Source organism: Colias eurytheme, chromosome 13 (genome assembly GCF_061535395.1).
Source record: "Colias eurytheme isolate Ceu_HAF_F1 chromosome 13, ilColEury1 Martin Lab GWU primary, whole genome shotgun sequence".
Taxonomy (NCBI): Eukaryota; Metazoa; Arthropoda; class Insecta; order Lepidoptera; family Pieridae; genus Colias; species Colias eurytheme.
Genome location: NC_142992.1, coordinates 6,651,601 through 6,676,475, shown reverse-complemented (window position 1 = coordinate 6,676,475; position 24,875 = coordinate 6,651,601). Strand labels below are relative to the sequence as shown.

The window sequence follows — 24,875 nt, the reverse complement described above, 5'->3', positions numbered from 1 at the left end:
CAGCATTTTTCATAAACAAAGAACTCAATAATATAAAGTATTCATAATATTATGTACGCGTATTGATTAATTTAAATAGGGTACTTATTACATATACTGCATACGAATTGTTACTATCATTATAGAGGGTCTTAAAAGTAATAATACCTTATTATGTCAAGATACTATAATCCGATATCGGAGGGAGGATAATTGTTGTCTTTCTATCTATGATATTATGTTTTAAGGAAGGCGGTAAATCGACATGCATTCTTTTCAAAAAGGAACTAACTATTATACCTATTTTAATACAGATCATGATGTAATTAGATTCGTAGTTCAAAGTTTCTATCATTCGCTAGTAAGATAGGCTATCTTGAGAATTAATTCAGCTTGATACAATATTACCTGCCCTTGGAGATAAAGCCCCTGTCAGGTTCATGAAACCCATAGGAAATGAAGTTGCGTGAATGATAATAGGGATACGAACTGCTACGGATTAAAGGCCCAGGTTTCTGAGGTATGATAATATAATAGTTAGCAGTGAGCTGTTATGTTCACATTGTATGTCTGTCTTTGAATATCTTAATTAACGAAATGAATGTTAACAGTTTCTCTAATAAAATTAAATAGAACAAAATGTAACATTGAAACAAAAAAGATAATTGGCTAATTAACTAGGTTATTGATGTCGTAATAACTAAAGATATTTAATATAAATTCTTACCCCAGAGCTTCATTGAGATACGGAACGAGTTTTTCAGGCAGAAAATTTAATTAGATCGCATTGAAGAAAATAATTTTCTTTTGCAAATAAAGATATCTAAATCACAGATATTTTAATACTAGTTACATGTTAATATTTATCTGAATGAGATCAGGTACTAAATATTGCTTTTCAAATTCATTAATTACTATGTTGGTAGAGCAATAGATTTTACGACAGTAATAACATTAAAATGGATTGATTTGTAATCACATTGTTAATTATACATATGGAAATAGATTACAGCATGATCAGTATAAGTTAGTAATAACAAAGGAATATCGACAGGAAACAATTATGATGAATAGGTGCGCTGAATAGCCAGTACTCATCCATCACCGACACACGGTGTTAATTACCATTTCAAATTGCTCCTTCTGATGTAAATCGTGATGAGAATTAAGCACAACTGTTTCCACAATATGCATGCAATAAATGCTTGAAAGTTTGATTTACATGCACCTGCGTCAGTTTTAATTTTCGTTTATAAATTGTATAAGTAGTTGAATTGAAATACATAAATGTGACTTATATCATCTATTCAATCATAAAGTCTTAGCATTAGACAATGTTAATTGATGTGTTTAACTTTTTAACCTAAAGTCCCATGATTAAATACGTTGTGTTGATTTATTATCCTGACCATGGGTGTGACAATCTTACAAAATTAATATAAATATCTAATCAATTATTAATCATGTTGTTTTAAATATAATAAAGCTGTTTTACCCTGTGAAGCAAGCATGTGTATTTGACACCTTTTCTAATGATCGTTTTGTCTTTTGGGGCGTTTAAGTGATCCGTCTTCAGCTTCCCAACATAACTTTCTCCATACCATTGTTAATCAAAATTTCTTCTGTATGAATGATGTATCTTTCTTTTGGGATTCAAAACATGAACACATATTTATTTCTGCATTCAGAATATTAGTTTGTGATCCTTCAGAATTGTTTTAGCTATAATGCGATCCGACTAAAAATAGGAACTTCAACGACCTTTATGTTCGTCGTTTGAATAAAATGTCATTTGAATAATACGATGTGAAAAGGAAGATGAAGATGAAAATGGAAATTCTTTTTTCATATCACTAACGTATTATTTTATTTTGTACCCTTATATAAAATTCAAATAAGTACAAACATTAAGGTTTAACTTAGATTATTATTTCGTTTGATTGGACAGCTATGACATCACAGTATGGTGCTGAGTCGATCCTATTTGTAGTTGGATACGCTTTTTTAAGACTAAGGCATATCACAACTAAACATAGGTACAAGAGCATTTGTATTGCTAGTTTTGCCTACAATTGTAATGGTTATTAGGCTCGAAGACAACTGCAAGCAGCTGGCTGTTTATCAGAGGGCGAGAGCGTCGCGTCTCTGGGCATCGGGCCGCCAATGATGCTCGGGCCTTCAGGCCTCATCGGTGACAGAGGCAGCTGCAGCGCTGATTCAGGTGTTAGAGGTATACAGTTGTCTAGAGTCTAGACGGAACCAACTTGGAGAAGAACCTTCTTAATTAAATAACTTTTTCTTATTAACTAAATAAAGCTTGGAAGTAAAATGATGCCAAAATAATTCATCTTTTGTCAAGGAAACCTTAAACAAATTATTACAATTCGTTAGATTAAGCGGGACTCCGTGATATTTCAGCGCACATTAATCGAAATAATAAAAAAAAAATAACTGACAACGTTCTTACTCATAATCCGAATTGACACTAAATAATAAAAAAAAAATTGTAGGGTAGTTTGTAATACTTACGTCAGTTACAGGTAGCAGCGACGGTGGCGCCACGTCCGTGTGCGGCGGCAACCTGTCGGACTCGACCGCGGAGGGCGCGCACACCGCCGACCCGTACGACGCGGACGCGGTCTCGCTCGTCTCCTCCGCGCACCCTATATACCAGCGTGAGTTGCTTTATAGTAGTTATAGCGCTTTATGCACACCTTATAGGTATAACTTGCGTGAGTTGATTCATGTTTAGTGACATAAGTGAACCCTATATACCAGCGTGAGTTGTTTTAGTTGTCACTAATATTGTAGAATTGTATATACAGTATACACCCTATAGGTATAACTAGTGTGAGTTGATTCATCTATTCTATAGTGATAAAAGTGAACCCTATTTACCAGCGTGAGTTGCTTTTTACCATTAGCGCACTCTATATACCAGCGTGAGTTGCTTTAGCGTATACTAATATTGTAAAATTTTTAAGCACACCATATAGGTATAACTAGCGTGAGTTGATTCATCGATAGTTACATAACCATTTAAGCACGTGAATTGTTTCTTACTATTAGCACAGTATTACAATAGGAAATAATATTGTAATACTGTGCTATTAGCGCATCCTATATACCGACGTAAGTTGCTTCTTACTTGAAATCGCTTCTTAATTAATATGAAATAAAATTATCATCGCATGCTCTATACTAGCGCGAGTGGCTTGTGTGGAATTCTATATACCAGAGTGAATTGTAATGTAAGCGCACTAAACAGACCAGTGTGTGTTGCTTGGATACTATAAGTCTTTCAAATCGTCTTACGAAAGTGTATGTATTCAGATCAATTATGTAGAATCATAAATGTTAATTACTTAATTGTCGTTAAGGGCACAGTTGTAGAGCTATAATGGAAGTTGGTTGAAGATCTTCTGAATGAATTCTATATAAGTACACAATATTAAGTCGTCTTACGAAAGCGTATAGTTAGGAATTAGTGGGCGGTAGATGGAGTATACTCTATCAAGTCTTACAAAGGCATAGAGTGTTGTTATTGTTGAAGCAGCAGGGCGGCGTGTGGGTGGTTAAGTTCTGGATTTCTTGTTGTTTGAGATACGTCTCTTAGGATATCATAAGTCCATTATTCTTAAATAGAATTATAAATTATGCTTAAGTTTTACAACCTTACTGCGGTTTAGAGCGGTATTAATTAGTCTAATAACTATTTTAACCAGCTTGTGAATGCATAATTAAGCGGCCTCACCACTCAATACAGATTAGTATGGCTAATGGTATATTCTATGATAACACCAATCATTATATTATATGAAAGGTACTATATGTAGGTAATAATTATGCATTGTGACTGTTTTATTGCAATATAATATCTACCATTATTCGTCTAAAATCAGCGACAAACATAACCACAATAAGAGTAATGCAAATTTAGTTTGTTTACAATCAGTACGAGAATTAAGTCATAAACGATGTCCCAAATATCGCACATAGTTAGTTACACAATGATACACAATATCGCAGCGAGAGTCCGATGAGGTCGGATCGAGATCAAATGTATGCGAGATGATAATTTCACCTATTGTACCCAAATGTAATATCAAATCGCAACTTTACATTCAACAGACTAATACCATATTGATGATATAGTATATAGTACATAATCTGGGATAAGGGAATTGGTTTCATACATTCAACGATAAAAAGTTGTATATATATTTTACGATATAAAATAAATGGCGTAGGTAAATTCGATCCTTAGCGCTTTGTCGCTTTCATTCAGGTTCCTATTTAAAATGAGTATAAATTTTAACAATAATAAAGACTACAAGTAGCTAATTCTATACAGAATTTATTGAAAAAACTCTGATAAATATTTCTGCTCGTTTGTGAAAGATTTTCCGATAGCCAGCCGCTCGCTTCCGTCGTCCGTAACGTACATTGTGTCCTTATAGCGTGTCACAATGTATGACGTTATGAGGCCAACGACAAAGCTTATGAAAAAATGTTTCGTATTACCTACGTAATAAGAATACGCAATGATAATACAATATACGGTTTAAATTTATATGAAAATTAGGTGTTAATCCATGACGGTGCGGGGGCAATAATTTCATGTTGGGATGAGCGTACTCGTTTGTGAAAAGTTTTTATGATTCTACAGGGAAATAAAAGGTTTTGTGTTAAGATCTGTCCGCCTACCTGAAAGCGTACTGAAATTGGGTTGAATGACGAAGCTTTATCGCCAGTTTAACTAATTTGGTCAAGTTTAATGATGTGTTACTTTTACGTTTTACTTGCAAAACAATAAAAAAATACATCTTATGTCGTGCTAATTAATAACTCTCTTACTTCATTTACACGGTCATAGCAAATAATGAATTATGGATTATACATTTCAGTGCTTTTATTTATTATTATGCTGTTTCTTAATTTATATTTATTCATATTTTTAAAACAATGAACTCTTTGGTTTATCTAATCTGAGTTTTATTGTAATGTGGTAATCTTCATAATTTTAATTACTTAATGGAAAAAAATAGGTATCGTTTTATAAGTTTGACCAGATATTGAACACCAAAAAGAAATATCTACGTTAAAAATTCCAATTATATTTTCAACAAGAGTTTTTGGTACACAGATCCATCGACGCAACTGTCCACATGTAATAATACAACTGACAATATAAAATAATTTCAACGCGAAAATATAGAATACAATCAATTGCAAAGGCATAATCCGTATATTAAAAACTTTGATAAAATGAAAATCGCTTTTGAAAATTGCGTTACTACGTACAGTTATTTTAATGGATTTTACTGAAAACCAACTTAACGTCTGAAATGCTTTTAACGTTATTACTTCCGGTGCATTGTCATTATTATTTAAAGTTAATGTGAGTACGTGCGAATTTCATTATCAAAAGTATATCAGCACAAGCTCTTTAATTTTATTTTTTATTGATAAAATAAACATTTTACCTACGTAATAATGTAACGTAAATTAAATGTAAACTGGATGGATATCGAAAATTACAGTCAATTTATTGTTCTGCTTTTTAATCGACTTCATTAATAATATCACTAAAGAAACGTATAGAATGAAATAAATATTCATTACTTCCTTAATTCATTCTATATATACCTTTATGTGTATATTACGAACCCTCTACGATACCGGTGATAATTAATTTACTCTTCCATCTCAAAGGACTAATAGGTTCGGTCATTTCACGTAAATATTTTGGGATAAAAGAACCAATAGGCTTGCAACTTTATTGCCGATTCCTAAATCCCTAAGCTTTGCTTAGTCATAGTATATTAATACAAGGCAGGTACATTTCTAAGGACGATCATTACGTTTCAGAAATTATGGTCAAGATCTCTTAACCTGCTATTTTGTATATTTTTATTATTTTACCTTCGTAATATTATAGATTTCCTTCATCATATTATGAGCAAATTACGCCTTGATTGCTCGTGCTAAGAGCAGTTGAGCTGTAACATAGTTTAAATTATTATGTAATGATAATAAAAGCTGTAATAACAGTGAACTCAAAAGTACCGCAGTTAACACGTGCCAACATTAATAACATAATGGAATTGGATCATGAATTTTCTCGATATGAGTATCTATATTCTCGTTTTTCTTTCGTTATTTGACGTTTACGAATAAACTGTAGGTCAGAATGTTTTTGCTAACAATACTATTTGCGGTTATCCAATAAAAATGTTATGTATTGGTTTATTATTGTTCTAGTATTGGTGGGGTTAGTAATAAATTAGTTTCTTGCTTTATATGTCCGGTGTAAATACACAATATAAAAATGTATATTTGCATGTATCATAATTATTCTCTTTTCGATTATTCTGCTTTACAAGCATGCCGAACTTAGTAGTTTTATTTTAAGTAGTCACGCGTTAACGAACTGTTACCCCTACTGGCGATCAAAGGTAATTTTCGTATTTGTTACTGATTATTATTTTTTATGGTTCTATGAAGGAATATGTTTAACAAGAAAACGGCCAATTATAAACATTCTCAATAGGCGGGTCCACACACGTGGAAAATTGCGCACACGCTAGGCCGTGGCACGTCCACATAGACCTAGCAGCTTCGCGCGGAAATTGCTTTGCGAGGCTGCTCGCTCTGTGTGGACACTGGACCTGCCTACTGAATACCTGCTACCCAAAAGTATTAACAGCACTAAGACTAATCATATATGTTTTAAGTGCGATTTTATGTATAAAGTCAAAAATTTTATGATTATGTTTTGCTTGCTATAAAGCTCCCACTTTTAACAATTAACCCTAATCGAAGTTTATTCAGACTATGACACAAAAGTCGTCAAAAAATTAGCACAAGGCCATAATTGTGTCAGAGATAGAAAAGAAATTGTGTATCAAAGTATGAAACGGTTGTTGTCGCAGTGAGCACGCCGCGCGACTGCAGCCCGACGCTGTCGCCGCACAATAGCGCTTCCCCATTCACCCGCTCCATTGATGCTGGCTCGCTCTCCAGGTTTGATATAACTTTTATTCTATTTCGAATGACTAGGTACTACAACCATTGTGGAATGTTTCAATCCTGTTAATAGCGTTTGTGATGGTCGGTGAGGCGACGAATGTAGAAATTATTTAGCTGTTTCCAATTTATTATGAACGCAATAATGCGGTTTACTTGAATGTAGGTATGACGAGTGATTGCCGTTTCAATTTTGTTTACCATTTTAAGATTAATTTTGATTAATCCGTCAATTTTCTTATGCTTATTCATGCTCGGTGAAACGTGGCTCGACCACGAAAGCGCGTGTTTAATCATTTCCCTCGGCGAGCTAAATCCACATACCATACATAACAGCCTCGCGCAGAAAATGCGTCACGAGGCTGCTCGGTTTATGTAGACCTGTCTAATAACATGGTTAGACAGGATAATTACTGTGTTGAAACTACAAACATAATTGTTCTAACTAAATTTGTTTGCTATGTAAACAATCGCCCCGATAATTGACTTTAGAACATCCATCAAATTATTTCACATTAATATAATTACTATACACGTCCCTTGTAGACACATGATCATCAAAATGTAAACGGATCTACTAAGTGTCTTAGTACAAGGGTCTCAGACATTTAGACTAAACGTTTGAACCCATTATAGTCTCCTTAACGCGATTAAATGCTTAGGACAAACTAACGAGACTGCTGATGTTATAGTAAATAAGTAATTACTTTTATTGCATTAGATGGGTGTTTATACAACGTAAAATGTCCACCTGACTTTAGGATATTAAAATACTGCGTCAGAAACGACGTAATCATGGAAATATTAATATTCATTATAAGTTTAGCAGCATTCTAAGAATATTACTAAAGATGAACTTCATAAGAAGACACTATGTACCAGAGAGAATGAAATTGAATAAACGGACTTCCTTGAAGATAAAGTTAACATTTAATAGAGTAAGTATCCAAAGAAATGAATATTGCGTATTCCTGAAATTAAGGTATTATTTTTTCATACCTACTCGTTCGTGTATTGTTATTTTATGAAATCAAAAAGCAATCTATAAAAAAAACAAAACAGCTAGTAGATAAATGTGTGTATGAGCGAGTGTATGATTTTATATTTGTTAGTTAATTCTTCCTCAATTTACAAAAATAACTTAGGAGTAACTATTTACGTATCTAACTTGACTGTCATAGGTCAGTAGAACAGCTATCCAGTCCGGGTGAATGCGAGGCATCGCTCGCGAGTGGCATGCGATCGCGCGCGGCTAAAGCGGGCCGCGGGCGAGGCTCCGCGTGGGGCTCCATATCGCGAGTGTTTGCGCGCAGCAGACACCGCACCAAGTCTGGCAGTGCGGCGTCTAGTGGACATGAGAGTGGTGAGATACTACGTCACCTTTTTAAAAACTGTAAAATGACTTTACTAACATAGTTGTAAGAAATTGTTATTAATAAGAGGACTTATGTTGTTCTGTAAATAAATGAATTAACACGTTCACTGCGGCATGTCCAGTATCGGGCCATCAGCGACTACACCACAGTGCGGCGCCCAAAATCGCAGTTTTCACCGTGGTGCGGCGAGGTTTTTTATATGTTAATCAATGACTAGAAAAGAGACAAATATATTTTTGTGATCACAGTTTGAAGTAGGACTCAATTTCGTTTAAAAATCGTATGGCAAAATATTGGACCAACGCATGGAAAAGAAACCGTTTCTTTTGTGTGCGGCATGTCAAATATTTTGCCATGGACAAGCACCTCATGCCGCACTGTACTGCGAGCGCGCCGCGTGTCAGTCTCGCATAGTGATGCACCAGGACCGAATCACTTTTCTTTTGAGTTTTTTTAAATGACAATGATACCTTAAAGGCTTTAGTTTTTTTACTTTCTTTTATTTCGTAGCATAAATGCAAAAATGTGATGACAGTTGTGAAAATAATATAAAACATTAAAACAAAAGTTACTGAACAAATTAAAACAAAAGTTACTGAACGATTTCCTGATAGTACTCTATCAAGTACCTTGTTTTATATGTGTTTTTTTTTGTATCGACGATCTCGTTATCTGTTAACAAACAGACTGAAATATACAAAATTGATTTATATCGATATCGATGTTTTATTTTACAGTGTTTCCCATCGCTATTACTGTAAACATGCCGTATCAACGCAGTGCGGGATGGCAAATAATTTTTCACAAAATCAGGGGTTTACATTTTCCCTCATATCTTTTAAACTATTCGGTCAAACTAAAAGCTATTCATGCGGTATATACTAGACTATATATACTATTATCTGAAAAAAATTTTTTTGAAATATCTTGAAATTTCATGAAATTATTAACCTTCAAAGTCAGAAGGTGCGATGTGATAAAAATGGCTCATGACGCACAGTGGTGAACTTGCCGATGTGAAGTATGGAAGACATGCCGCAACAACGGTAAGTTTGGCATTTTAGGTGCCGCAGTGAACGTGTTAATCAAAAGGATAATTAATATTGAGTACGAAGATGTGTCTTACTAAAGCTAATATTGTGAACTGAAAAAATCCATCAAACTAAATAAATGCAATTGATCGCATTAAAACATTTGAAAATCAGATTTACAATTTAATAATATAGCATGCACATTTATTTTAATAAATATTGGTTTAATGTTGTGCTAAAACAAACCAACAAACCGAACTGCATGAATGACGAATTCAATATAAATTACATAGTTTAAATTTACAAGTACATAGTATTTCTAATTGATTTCTATACTGTTTTAAAAAATTGGTTGTCTGTAAAGTCGGTTTACTGACGATAGTTGAACGTGACAACGGCCGATTGTGCTTCTTTATCGCTCGTTCCGCGCTCTCGCTCGCACTTCAAGCCTTACATGGAACGCCTCAGAACGAGGTAACGCTGCATGAGTCATGTTTTTTCGTGCGTGCAACCGGCGCTATCGAATTAAAAGACGTTGTCACGTCAAAAACATGCAAGTCATGCAGCCCCTACATTATGGTCTACGTTTAACAGAGCCAGTATACGCCGGCGGCAGCACACGCTCATGGTCACCGCTGGGCAGCGAGGCAGCACTGCGCGAGGCGGCCTCACTACCGCTATCACGATGGCGCGCGCCCGCCATCATCGCGTGGCTCGAGCTCGCGCTCGGCATGCCGCAGTACGCGGCTACCATCGCGGACAATGTGAAGAGCGGGAAGGTGAGTTGTGAAACCTTCTAGAACGATCTAGAGTGGTGACGCGTTGAGAGAGAGAATGCAGATGAATAGCGTTATCTATACTAATATTATAAAGCTGAAGAGTTTGTTTGTTTGAACGCGCTAATCTCGGGAAGTACTGGTCCGATTTGAAAAATTCTTTCAGTGTTAGATAGCCCAATTATCGAAGAAGGTTATAGGCTATATATCATCACGCTACGGCCAACAGGAGTGGAGCCACGGGGGTGAAACCGCGCGGAACAGCTAGTTCTGTGATATGTATAATGTAAAGAGGGAAGATGAGTTCAGGAGCTGAACGTGAACGAGAATTTACTAGAAAGTATATCAGTTTAGGTATATATGTTAAAGCGTGGCTGTATTACGTATTTAAATACTGATATAATATTTCTTAGACATCTTCACTCGACCAAAGTCGGTACAAGAATGACTCGCAACTGCAAACGACCGTTATATTTTATAGGACGATTATTCGAGTGGCGTGACTGTGTGAGTCAGCGCAGGTGTTATTTCTGTTTTGATCGTTATTTTGAATATGACATGTAATATTATTATTATTTGATAATTAAATGATTATTAATACTTTTATCCATTTGATTATTATTAAAATAATTAATTAAGTTCGTCAATTGATTTACTTTTAAAATATAATTTTATCTTTAAATTAAACGCGCTAACATATATGTAGTATAGGGAATCGAATTATTCTGTTATAATGAACAACAGTGAAAGGTGAGTTCTGGAATCTTCTCGAATTGCGTTGGATAGCGTGTTGCGTCGGGACTGTTCCAGAATAACATAAAGTAGTATTTATAGGATAATGGTGTGTAGAGCAGAAAGCTTTTGGCAAGCACACATTTGTTTGAAAGTTTCTTTCTCTACTTTATGTAGAGGCAATTATGGGATCATGTTTCGAGATCAATTTCATTTATTAATTAAATAATACAAACAAATTAATTAATTACCAGGGTAGTAGGTTAGTTCCGGTATCGCGTGACTAAATTGAATGCTGCACTGCGCTGACAGCTTGAAAAATTATGCGCATTGGCAGAATTATTTATTCTCCTTGTATTTTTATTCCATATTGGAATTAAAAAAATTGTTTTATAATAACATGTAATATACGTTTATGTCTTCACATAATACTCTTAATAGTCATCCACCTCCGATTTATCCGTATATAAAATTTATATAGGTATATAAAATGGTTAACAAGACGTAAAAGCTAAGAAACAGAGCAAGACTTAATACGAGACTTCCATTAATAATATTAAACTCACGGAAACTGAGAATTCTATAAATGATAAAAAAGCTCAAACTGTGACTTACAATCCGATTCTACGAAATACTTATCGTTCAATGTTCAATAACGACTTCAGTGGTCTCCAGTTACAGCATTGCTTATTGCTTATACCTATTGCCAATATTAAGTGTTTACAAAATACAAAATTAAATTGTTTGAATAAATGGCTATTAATGTTTCATTTTATATAACAATCGTAATCCATTGCAACATACCTACATTAATTTTAACGTCTATTAATTTAATAATTAAATGAAAACATTTATTTACTGTTTTACTGTTTTTTTACTGTTTTAGTTTTTGAAACGTCGGGTTTATATATATATCGAATAATGATTAATTTTGAAGACGTTTTACGAGTTCAAATTCGTTAAAAAAATTATTTGCTTGATCCGTGAAATGCATACCAATACTTTATTTTGTAAGTATAATTCGTACGCATTATACTTACCTATATAAATATTATAAAAAGCGAGAGTGATATAATTAATAATCCCGAGCCTTATATTTATTCATGCGGTGTCGGTTATCAACCGAAAACGCGTGATATTATTAACAAAGTACACATTTATTTTACATCGGTAAACACAGACCATAACTTCCAAACTCTTAATTGAATTTTGCAATGAAGTGATAAGAGAGATATGGACACAGTGGGTAATATTATACCCGACCTCATAACGTATTCATTTGCAAATATCGAAGTGAATTTTGTTACGTGCCGGAAATATTGAAGCATTATTTAGAGTAAATTTTGCTTTCGGGCTCAGTTTATGCGATACTATTGCTTAAATTGGGGTAAAACGTTAGCGTTTAACATTTGCGTACACTTCCGTCGGCTAACTATATGGAAAAAGCCTATTAGATATTTTGGGCGGATAATCCATGGATGCTCGGTATTAAATTCGATACCCCGATTATTGGCCAATATCTATATAATGTGAGGGAGATAGGAACATTCCACATAAACATATCAAAATAGATATAGTTTGCGACCATTTCATATTTTCACAACTCTTAGACTCCATATTTACGCTACATTTTCCAAATTAAAGATCGAACCATCAATAGCGTAAGCGCTCGACGCGATAGAAGCGTCAAATAGTGTTCTCGTTGTTTCTAGATCCGTGCTTTGAATGGGCAGGTACTGCTAGAGCTGACAGACGCGGACCTAGAGGCGGGGCTGGGGATCGCGCAGCCGATGCACCGCAAGAAGCTGCGGCTCGCGATCGAGGAGCGGCGCCGGCCCGACCTCGTGCGCTGCCCCGCCATCGCGCAGCTCAGCCACGCCTGGCTCGCCGCCGAGTGGCTGCCCGACTTGGGCCTGTCGCAGGTCAGACTTCTCTTTGCAGATATACTAACATATTATAATGTTTATACTGGCACTAATCTGTCCTTATGATCGATACTCGAAAATACAGTTGTATCCTCTCCATCCATCATAAATCTCTTGTTTTAGTAGAAGATCCGAACATAGGTCGACCTTCACCGGCGTGATAATGGAAAGCGACCAATTTTATAATAAATGTAGTCGATTAAAAAATCTATTAAAGATGGGTTTGCTGAAAAAATCCTGGACAGGATATTTTTAGTTAGTTATTAAAAAAATCTTTTTATTTTTTTAATTATGCAGTGTTGAGACAATAAACAATTTTGTTATAAAACAGCGCTCATGCTGATATATATTTTTTTCTATCATCCCATCAAGTGAAAGTAAACGGTACGTACGGACATGCCTGTTTAAACCTGCCAAACTAGCAGTTTGTCCAGATAAATATTAGAAAACCCTATGACTGCACATTCTGTAGGTTTCATACTTCAAGTCTATTATATTTTTAAGCTATTGCATAGCTTCTATAGCGGGCCTTGAGCGCGGGGACCGAATCAAGAAATTCCCTAACGAAAAAACCTCACGCTCCATACTCCGACGGGCTCGGAGGTGTGGCTTGAAGCCATAGCATGCAATAGCTTTACCGCGGCAGTCCCCGAGTGCCACACGTCTTTTTTTATTATCTTGATAAGTACTGCAATTAATTAATAAAAAATATTTTTTTAAAATTAATTAAAATGTCCTGTCCAGGATTTTTCCAGCAAACCCATTTTTAATAGACTAAATTTATTATATAATTGGGCTCATTTTATTATCACCCCGGTGAAGGTCGACCTATATTCGGATCTTAGACCATTTGTTGTGATAAATGTCTCATTATTAATAAGCTATCCAATATCAATACGCTGAGTTGAATGAAATCATGAACATAACATTTGTAACAATGTTCACTTATAATTACAAACTAAGCTCACAAAATACGTCTTATTGTCATAGTGTAGTTAACAGCATATCACATAACATAATTCAATTATAAGTTGTTAATATTTAATTTAATTACAATCAAAGTTAATGGTTCACTTTGATAATAGTAATATTAATATCAAATTTTACCATTTAGGGAATACGGGTAAACTGCAGAGCCAATTAAAATAGACATAATAAATGCATATAGACAACATTGCATGCGAAAACTAACCTGAAATCAGGTCAAGGTAATATTAATGAAATGTAGGTTATACTCTGTCCATTATATTATTTGCTTTTTGACAGCTTCACGCCCATGTAGGATTGTATTGTCTATGTTAAAATGTCATACAAATAATTATCGTACTTCATGGACAGGTCCCGCCCACTTAGTGATGCCTACACAGAATTATTCAATGATGGGTCGATAGATTAAAATAATCGATAGAAATACTCTGTAAAATATATCCGATACAGAAAAACTCTTCTATTATGTTATATAATTTAAACGTAAAGACAACAAAAGTGTAAAATAGAAACCAATAAATAATAAAATATTAGTTTAGTTTAGTTTTAACATACAATGCATAGATATGTGGTCTTATTATTACATATCTTATTAGTACGTTTACGTTGTAATTATTATTTACGTACCTGATTCGATTTATGATAATATTTTGAATTTATAATTGAAATGGTATCACAATCGATAATCTTTTGAACATCACTTCTGGTATCACCCGTCGAGCTGTCAAAAAGCAATTCTTATAGTGGACAGACTATAACAAAATTTTCTCTACCAACAAATCTTTTTCGAATGTTATTTTTGCAATTAAATAAATGTCTTCAATATGAAGCTCGTATATTATAGAGGTATGATTCAATTTGATATCAATAATATGAACGGAATCAGCCACAAAGCCGAAGGTTTCGTAGCGTATTATTTTATATCCTCAAAGCGAAAGTTAACTAAGTGGAACTTTTTGTGCAGTACGCAGAGTCCTTTTTGGCGAATCTGGTGGACGCCAGAATGCTCGACACAATAAGCAAAAAGGAATTGGAGAAATATTTGGGTGTGACGAGGAAATTCCATCAAGCCTCAATCGTCCACGGCATTCATTTGCTCAGAATTATGAAGTACGATCGACAGGTAAGTGGATCGCTTAATGGAGTTTCGCACACTCTCATTTGTATGACGTGATTTTAAGTGTGATGGGTTATTTTCCCTTTGCCGGAAATAAAACTTGATTAATTGGATTAAAACACTGTTTTGTAATTTAACTTTTGGGGCACTCTACTTTTAATAAGTTATACATAAATAATATATTTTTCGTATACATTTACAAGTATTTAACCTCATAGTTGTTTCCTTTACCGCGGTTATTTCTTTTTGTAATGCTCGATAATACAGCCAGGGTTTAATATTTCACAAAAAGGCTTCCCGATTTTAGCTATAACACTTAATACCTAGAAAATCCTTCTTATTCCTAAAACACAAAAATGAACTGAGACGGTTTATTATGAAAGCGATTGTGAGGCGTTTACACTAGATAATTTTTATGAATCGAACAGTTTGTTTTTCGATAAACGAAGAGAGATAAGACGGGTAAGCAAACGAGGGATTATGTACTGAAGCCCGTTATAAAATGTTTTTCGTAGCGACCCCAGTAATGGAAGAGTCGTTAATCATTTCTTACTCCAGCCTCTTTTGAATACTTTGGTGACAGTAAGCGAAATTTCACCTCGTTTATTTCTTTCTTATTATATTACATCTTATACTTCAACATAATTCTCGATTTATGTGCGAATGTGCTGATTTTGAATTTTGAATTAATAACCCTTAGCGTTGTATAAATTGAATACGAAGAACTTGAAACTTAGAAATCGTTTATGAGATTGTTTTAGGACTTAGATACTTATATATTTTAAAGTAATCTCCTTTCCTACGACGCATATACACCCATACACACTTTTAAAGTTTTTACATGTTATCTGTGGCTTTCATTCTACATGTTGTACAAAAATAAAATATCTCGTAGGCTTTAGCCGTACGCCGTCACCAATGTGAGAATGTGGACGCGGATCCGCTCGTGTGGACCAATCAACGTTTCATCCGCTGGGCTCATAACATCGACCTGGGCGAATTCGCTGACAACCTAAAAGGTGAATTCTTTTACATTTTTGCGACTTTAATTCACAGTAATATTCGCCAGCGCACGACAGTAATTTATATGATTACCGCGAAGAGGCATTCGGCGAGCGACTAAGTATTCAATTTGAATATGAATGGTCTATTTATTCATATCTTTTTTCATAATAGATAGTGGAGTTCACGGAGGATTAGTAGTTCTTGAACCCTCGTTCACTGGAGAGACGATGGCCACTGCTCTCGGAATACCACCTTCCAAAAGTATTATTCGGAGGCATTTAGTGGCCGAATTTGATGCTCTCATCATTCCAGCAAGGTAAGAAATTAACATTTTATGAATTTCGCTATCTCAATTTCGTACACGGCAAATTATTTACATTTATAAAATTATAACAATTATTAACCTTAAACATAAAGCAAGACAGGTACACTAATTATTTATTTGCAAAATACATGTCCAATTAAATGAATCACTTCGTTATGCTGCTTTCGATAAAACTACCACGTGATATGAGCTGAGCATTTGATCATACTGTTGAAGTGTAAGAAAGATTGTGCACTGCATGATACAATAGTCACAGCCACAGCCCGTAGGTGTAACCTGTAGTTGATTATAATGTAAGGTGCAATCCTGCAGGTATACGATATTTTGCCAGGTGGAAGAACTGCAAGTGGAGGCTGCCCGAGCATCCATGTTGTCCACAAAACAAAGATAAACCTAAAAAACTAAAAAAACTCTCGTATAAAAAGTAAAGTAAAGTAATATCGCTTCGATGTCCGGTCCCGATACGTGTACCTACCTATGTAAAATTTCCTCGTGTTATACTCGTATGTTAGTAAAGTGCTATTTTTCCACAAAAGAATTTTTCTTTGCGAGAATCGTATTTTATAGAATTCTTCCGTCAAACTTGCTCGTTCGTGGAGATTTTTTGATCGAAAACTTTACGAGCGGTGAAGACTGATAAGTTATCGTAGGTATCGTGGTTTGTAAGTAAAAGTATGTCGAAAAGTTTTAACGATCGGAAACATTCGCGTATGTTCACTGTTCGGTCCCATCTTCTCAATGTTAGAATCGGTGTTCTTAATAATTGTAACCCTGACCTCCAAACTTTAACCGACCCGTAGACTTAGATTTTTAACACATCTTAATGTAATTCAGATTCAAATCAATTCGATAACTTTAGAGAACGTAACAATTATTCGAATTAGTTAATATTCACGTAGCATTTGATGCTTCGTGCAAATTATTATTATAGGGGACGCTTAATATCCCATTACTACATTAATTAATTCGATACATTCCTTTTGTCTTACGAATTTAAAAAAAATTAAACGATTTTAAATTATTTCGTCGAAAAATTTTGATTATTAAATCGGAACCATTCACAATAGCTTTAGGATTAATACAATAAATAGCATTATCAATATTGTAAGATATCTATGTTTTTGACTTGTATTGTATACATTCGTAATGTAAAATTTGAAATAATGTATGTATACTAGAACAATTGTAACAGTATCGATCGGCATATAAATGTGAATAAAACTTTCAAAAAGATAAAAGTATGACATTGTCAAGTTATTTTCTGTCCATCACCCCTAACTTGGCGATCATCGAGAGAGCGATTGAGAACGGTAAACACTTTATCGATACATCATGAATGCCTCTCTGTCATCATCATTAGATCACTAGGTCATGTCGCACCTTTTCGGGCTTAATCCACTCTGTCTTTCAACTTTATTTTGATACAACATTGTCAGTTAATTTGTTTATACATACGTGACTACTTTTGTTTATTGAATGTACACTAATATTATGCTTCTCTTTCTTTGAACGTTTTGTCGTTATTTATTCGTATCACCGAAGAATAATATTGTATAAAATTGGTGCCTTTCCACATAATTTTCCAAATTGAATAAAAGATACTAATATAAGAACAACAAAGGATTTTACGTCGTCAGTTTATAATATAGCATTATTTGGACGCAAAATGTGATAGACGTGTATCCGTTATTAGAAAGATCAATTTGAATATCCATTAATTGTCAATCAGAATAACTGTTTTACCTTTGAAATATAATACAATATTATTTTTTGGTACTCGTAATAATCTCAGTTGAGCTAGGTCATTTTTCACTATTTTGTACACATTAGCATGATTTGTATTCTTTCCTGTGCATCATGCTTTTGGTGTGAGCTGGATTTATTTAATGTTAACATAATCTTCGATTCATTTTGAGTTTTAATTTTTAATAAAAAAAACGTAGGGTGTGAAAATATAAAAAAAAAATGTGCAAAATATTTTGCATGAAGCTTTCTGTGTTAGAGAAATCAATGTACCTATCTAACGGCAAAATATTACAATAACAAAATTATTGCTGGCTGATGTCTAGCTTCTGTCGAATACTTCGAAAAAGCGCCTTAGGTATTGATATATTTTCTAATGCTTTCAGGAATATGTTCGGACATCAAATAAGAATGTTAGGTAGACCATATTCGAGATCTGTAGCTACTGGTTTACCTGGAATTGATTTTAATGCTGACTCCAGACGACACAGCTTAAGGGTACGGTATTTTATTTACGAGAATGTTGATGCGTGGAAAATCCTAACTTTCAATACCATTTATAATACTTTATTGGTTTTGTATAGTTCTGTGTATAAAATTAATATGAATGTAAAATTAATATGTTTTGTATAAAATTAATATCAGTGTTTTTAAAGCTTAAGCTCAATATAGTCTATTCTAAAAAATCACACAGGCAAATGAGATTAAATATTTTCCGTTGAGACTATTTGTATTTGATTACTGTTTAATTTATGTTACTAATAATTAACATTTTCAGGGTTCAATCACGCGAGCATTAGGGGCTTTAAAATCCAAACACGATAGAACCTCCCCATCTAGTTCTAGCGAAAGTTCTAGTGTCCTTAGCTTAGGTCCTTCATACCAGATGTCCTACTCCCCCCCCATAGGGGGCAGGACGCTATCTCAGCTCAGTATGACGTATGCCCCTCCCCCCACTTTACAAGAATATGAACCAATATACACTCCACTGAGCTTGTATTCACAATCGAGTGTGTCGACGAGAGATAGCCTGCAGAGATTGAATGAAATTAAGGAAGGCATCACGCATAGGTGAGTTTTAGCTGTTATTTATAATTTGTGATATATGTACTGTACATACATACCGTCAAAGGTTTTTTACGGTACATACCGTCAAAGGTTTTTTACCTATTCGGTTTAGTTTAAAAATATAAAAAAAAACCTCAGTTGAAAACAGTATGCCAAATGTATATTAACACCATTTGTATCAATTAATTCAGATGAACATCTCGTTAAAGTAAAATGTTATATTTATTTCACGTATAATACGTGCGCTTCCACTTACCCCTTCAGGGAATATAACGTGATGTTTTACTTGTTGTTTATGCATTGTATATTTTTAGATAACATTAAGAGCGATCTCGTATTTCCACGTTCCTGACTATAATTTAATTTTTCATCGAAATTCTACTTCATTTTCATACAACTGACGGTCATTATTGAGATTAATGTCAATAATAACCTTCAGTTTTTTTTTAATTTTGATGTTGATTTGAACATTGTCAGTGAAAATGAAGCGTGCAGTGTTGATAAAAGTCACCTTTCAGATACGGACAAAGAGCGGATCACGCTCACCGCGTGAGCTCGCCGCTCCCGAGCAAGTCGGTTGACGACTCGGCCGTCAAACAACGGAGACATAGACGCGTCAAAAGTATCGGCGACATTAACGCATGTAGCAAAGCATCCGTGTAACAAAAAAGAGTCAGTGAAACTTCTTTGGCCAGATTCAAAGATACCAAAATTGTCGCCTTACTCCATGACGTGACGCTATTGCCATGACGCGACTTTGAAATTTTACTCTGAACGCGCCTTAAGAAGTTTCACTTCATAAGTTCCACAAAACAATTACATATTACTCAGCATATCCTATTTTACAACTATTCCGTTATAGACTGATTATATTTCGTATGATCTTCATTTATTTACGCGATACTCAATATTTTGTAATGTCACTTTATCACGTAACTACTGCTGTATTTTTGCTGTACACTGTGATAATAAATAATCTCACAAATTTTAATGATACGTACATTTTATTTAAGATATCTACTTATTACAGTCGAAGTTTGGCAACGATGATACATAAGTAATGTTTCTATAGCGTGCCCCGTTTCAGGTTTTGTACCTATTTGTATTCGTCGTATATTCAGCTATTTACCTTTTGTACTATCCACACTTCGGCCGTAATTTATTATTTTGTAAGTAATAAAAAAAATATTAGTCAATTTCTGTATATTTAGTATTTAAAGCGAGCTTTACATTTTAGTATCATATTTATTTTGTTGTGAATAAAGGCTTTAATTTATTTAATTTATTACATCTTTATTAATTTATTTTCAATAAGATATCTTGGAATTTTTTATTTCAGTTTTATTATTTTATAATGGATACTGAATATTAAATAATTTTTTATCTAAATTTACTTGCTTGTTTTATTTATCTCTTTAAAAATCCTTGAAAGTAAAAAATCCTATTAAAATCATCCGAATATAAGTGACTCGGCAAAAATGAAATACTACCTTTTTGAAGACAGTTCGCTGGAAATTTTAATTTAAAAAATTTTATGCAGTAATCCATCGTTCATCTCTCAAGCAACACTACATTATCATTATAGTCCTTGTTAAATTTTATGCTCGTATAACATTACAAAGCTCGCAAATAGCTTTTGGCATTATATCAAACGCAAAGCGACTACTTAATCAAAACCAGTCTGACATTTGACTTTTTGATTAATGTCCTGCACTAAAAATGAAACAAAGAGTCAATTAATGGAGGATATTCGATGTCTATCTTGTGGTCCATTCGCTAAAAATGCCATCAGATGCAGCCTTTATCAATGGAATGGCCATTTGTCATCCTTGCTTCACTTTAGTCCAATTACTTTGTGTATGGTAATGGACTGAATAGTTAATGGTAAGAATGCTAGTACTCTGATATATAGCTTTCTTTACAAATTAAATGTGTTGTCTCACCCTCGTATCATTTGAAGTATGGAAAAACAGTACTTTAATTTCAAGGTATTGAGTTTATTACTTAAGTACTAGGAATAGAATGCAAATTATTATATACCTACTAGCTTTCCACCCGTGGCTTCGCCCGCGCAGTCAAAGAAAAACCCACATAATTCCCGTTCCCGTGGGATTTCCGGGATAAAACCTATCCTACGTCCCGGCCTAAAAAGTAGCCTATGTCCTTTCTCGGGTATCAAAATATCTCTATACCAAATTTCATGCAAATTGGTTCAGTAGTTAAGGCGTGATTGAGTAACAGACAGACAGACAGAGTGGCTTTCGCATTTATAATATTAGTATGTAAATTATAACATAATACTGTACGCAATACGAATATTTATATAGGTTTGGTTCTGCTGATTTCCAGGGAGAATCATTATAATTTATCTAGTTGGTTGAGTGCGTACGGCGCTGCAGATCGTGCTCGACACATTTTTATTCTCATCTCGCGCTATTACGACGATATTAAATACAACCCGCACTGACATTACATTTCCCTACATGTGGAATGAGGCCGAGTTATTTTCTTCACGATTGCGGCCCTATTCCTACATACTTCACTACATATAATAAAAAATAAACTTTTAAGATTGCGTAAGTGTATGAAATTTCAATACAGAGCTCCATTAAATAGCGCTTACACAAACATATTGATCCCTGTTTGCCTAAAAGAACGATCCAATCGCTGGTAATCATACTTAGGTTATGTGGGTTTCACCCAAATCAATTATAGGAACTTTTGCTTGGATAAATAAAAGAAAGGAGAATCAGTACGAACTCGCAAAAAAACTAGAGTTTTCTATTGTAAATACGGAAAGTTTTAAATGACATTCCCGTTCCACTTTTGTATTGAGCGCTCTGTCGTAGTTTTAAATCCTGTTGCATAACAATGAACTCGCGCAAACCCTGTATCCCGATTTAGCATAAATTACAGCAATAATTGGTTGGTACTGAGTGAGAGCTGCAGTAACTTCGCAGTTGCAGTTATAAGGTGTCATTAATGTCTGAGTTCTCCGACTTGTCCGTGCCACGGTGCTCGGTAAGCTACGTTGCTTAGTTAGTGAACTACTTCTTTTCAATTCCGCAAACGACTGCAAACGAGCGCCTCAAACTACTTTTGTGCTTGCGGGCTCTTACAGGGGTCTTTTTGTTCTCCGTTTTGCACGTTACAAAATTACTAAGGTTTGTACTTACATAGTTGTGGGGTATGTTGACATATATTTTTTTTTTATATCTACAATCTACATCATACACAAAAAACATACGATTGCACATTATAACATTTAAGTTGCAGTAGAATAAAATTATGTCGGAAATTAAAAATAATATAGATTCAATTTCAATAAAAATATCAAAAATATCTGTCTTCTTATTCAAAAGTTTAAAATATTTATACCATTGTATTTTCACTGCAGACGTTGTAATAAGTACAGACACATACGGACAGGTTAAGTATAAAAAATGTTTACTAATTCGGTACCTTCATAAAAACATTTAGAAAATGAAAATGTGGAATGTAAATTTAAATTTATTTCCTAAAAACTTTTTAACAAGGGAATTTCAAGATTTCGAGTATATTTTTCTCTATAAATATAAAAAATATATTACAATAGGACCAGAATAAAACGTGTGAAGCATTTTTATCATCATTCTCTTTCATATAAATAACACACAATGTGCTGAATATACACTTAAAAAAAGAAAAAAGTACAATGCAATTTCAAATACTATTATTTTTCTGTTGCCTTTTATCTGTTGGACGTTTTCTTATTTGCACAAAACTTAGGCTTAAAAATACAATTCTCGGTCAAGTTTTAATTACTTAAACCTGCGAGGTTTCTGTTACTTTTATACGAAGTAAGCTGTTTGTAAGGTCTAAAAAAAGCTTTCCCCGTCTCAAAGTTGAATGTTTATTTTTATCGAGAAACCACTTATATCTTTAAAGTTCTTTAAAGAGAATAAGGTAAAAAGTAAAAGAACAATGTACCGTCTAGTTGGCAAATACATTTTTTAATACTATATAACTAGTTTTCCAAGCTTCCACCTACGGCTTCGCTCGTATTGTGGAACCACGCTAGTTCTGTTGCACGTAAGTACAAAATTTTCGTCTCTCTTCTAAATTCTTCAAGAATAGTTTTCGCGACAAATAACTATAAAATATATCCGGTAAAGTCAGCCCAATTTTACGAATAACATAACTTTTATGAATAGGTACACATACACAACAGTATATTTATACATTTTACAAAACTTATATTTCCATGACACTACAGAAGCGGATGAAAGCTCACATTGGAATAAATAACCTCTTCAAACACGATGATTAATATGACCGAAAATAACAGAAGTAACGTTATGTAACATTAACATCTTATATATATAAAATTCTCGTGTCACAATGTTAGTCTGCATACTCCTCCGAAACGGGTGGACCGATTCTCATGAAATTTTCTGTGCATATTGGGTAAGTCTGAGAATCGGCCAACATCTATTTTTCATATGTACCACGGGCGAAGCCGGGGCGGACCGCTAGTTACCTATATAAGTACCACTATCAACACGCCAATGGATTATTATTTATGTAGCTTATACTATCAACAGTTTTAAATAGAAGTATCATTAATTATGCGTAAAATTCCTTATATTACGCTGTTAACCACAGGGTAATTTTGGTTCATGGTCTCTGTTAAATCCATTATTACACTAAATTTAGAGCTCACGCTTAAATATTAGGTAATATCAACTAATTAAATTTAAACTTTGGATTTGGAATTTCCTTCTTGGTTCAGTGGTAAGCATGCAAACGTTATATACTTACATATTTTTTCTTTTTGTAGTTTATGACGAAAAAACTGCGAAAATTTTGTTTGTCTTGATATTAGTTCCGATACTATGAATAGTATAGAATATAATATAACCATAGAGAGTTAAAATCCATTTATTTTTAATCCTACATTTTTGTGCTTCTTGACAAAAGATTTAAACCGCTTCACAGTACATGCAGGCTCTGCTCTACTTTTGAGTTTGAATCCTATCTCATCTTACATCAAATTATATCCTAACAAGGAGAATATACTTAGAATAAACCAAGCCAAAGCTGGTGATCCTAAACACAAACTGGAATGACAAAGCTCATACCCTCGTTACAAGTATTAACGTTTAACTCAAAAGTCGACTTGGAGTTGGTACATTTGCATGGCAATTAGAACGGGAGTTGAGGTCACATTACCATTTCAATCGGGATGAGCGAGCACTCAACCCCGCCGTCTGAGTGAACAACACCTCTCCTGAAATTCTTATAGCTTATATTTTCTTCTTTAGCATAACTCAACGCTCATTAGGCCAATCCGATGAATAAATAATGTACGATATTCCATTTCTATATTTGGTTAAAATAATGTACTCCTTTTTATGACTATATTCTTTAAGTAATTTCACTCCATTCCTCCGATTGTCTGGAAGGAATTCGTAGATCGTAGCATTTTGATTAATAATTAATTAAACGTCGCAAAATTGAACAGTTAACGTAGCAAGTTAAATCTGAGTTGTACAAGACACGCTCGAATACAGAGGTATATGTAGGTATATGCCAATGCTACTAGAATCGACATTTCAATCGTAACGATTTCACGTGATTTCCCTAGCATCGAAATATCGATGTAGGAGACCAGAGATAATCCAATTCACGGGTAGCATACAGAACTGATTGATTTCGAGCAATTTTCAATTTGTCGCTATTGTTTAGCCATTCGAAGATTAACTCGTGTACGATACACAGTAAACACTTATCCTATCACAAT

At 34.1% G+C, this 24,875-nt stretch overlaps 1 protein-coding gene across 1 annotated transcript in view; it reads left to right on the top strand.

Moving 5' to 3' along the window:
- Positions 1-20,480, top strand: part of Liprin-gamma (liprin protein kazrin) — a 70,217-nt gene extending 49,737 nt beyond the window's left edge. The window contains exons 9-20 of the mRNA XM_090109005.1: positions 2,068-2,209; positions 2,514-2,654; positions 6,915-7,005; positions 8,190-8,371; positions 10,010-10,194; positions 12,636-12,845; positions 14,800-14,958; positions 15,848-15,971; positions 16,129-16,273; positions 18,412-18,523; positions 18,804-19,096; positions 19,612-20,480. Coding sequence (XP_089965131.1) covers positions 2,068-2,209; positions 2,514-2,654; positions 6,915-7,005; positions 8,190-8,371; positions 10,010-10,194; positions 12,636-12,845; positions 14,800-14,958; positions 15,848-15,971; positions 16,129-16,273; positions 18,412-18,523; positions 18,804-19,096; positions 19,612-19,756 — 1,929 coding nt within the window. The 3' untranslated portion in view covers positions 19,757-20,480. The remainder of the gene's footprint in view (positions 1-2,067; positions 2,210-2,513; positions 2,655-6,914; positions 7,006-8,189; positions 8,372-10,009; positions 10,195-12,635; positions 12,846-14,799; positions 14,959-15,847; positions 15,972-16,128; positions 16,274-18,411; positions 18,524-18,803; positions 19,097-19,611) is intronic.
- The last annotated feature ends 4,395 nt before the right edge of the window (positions 20,481-24,875 follow it).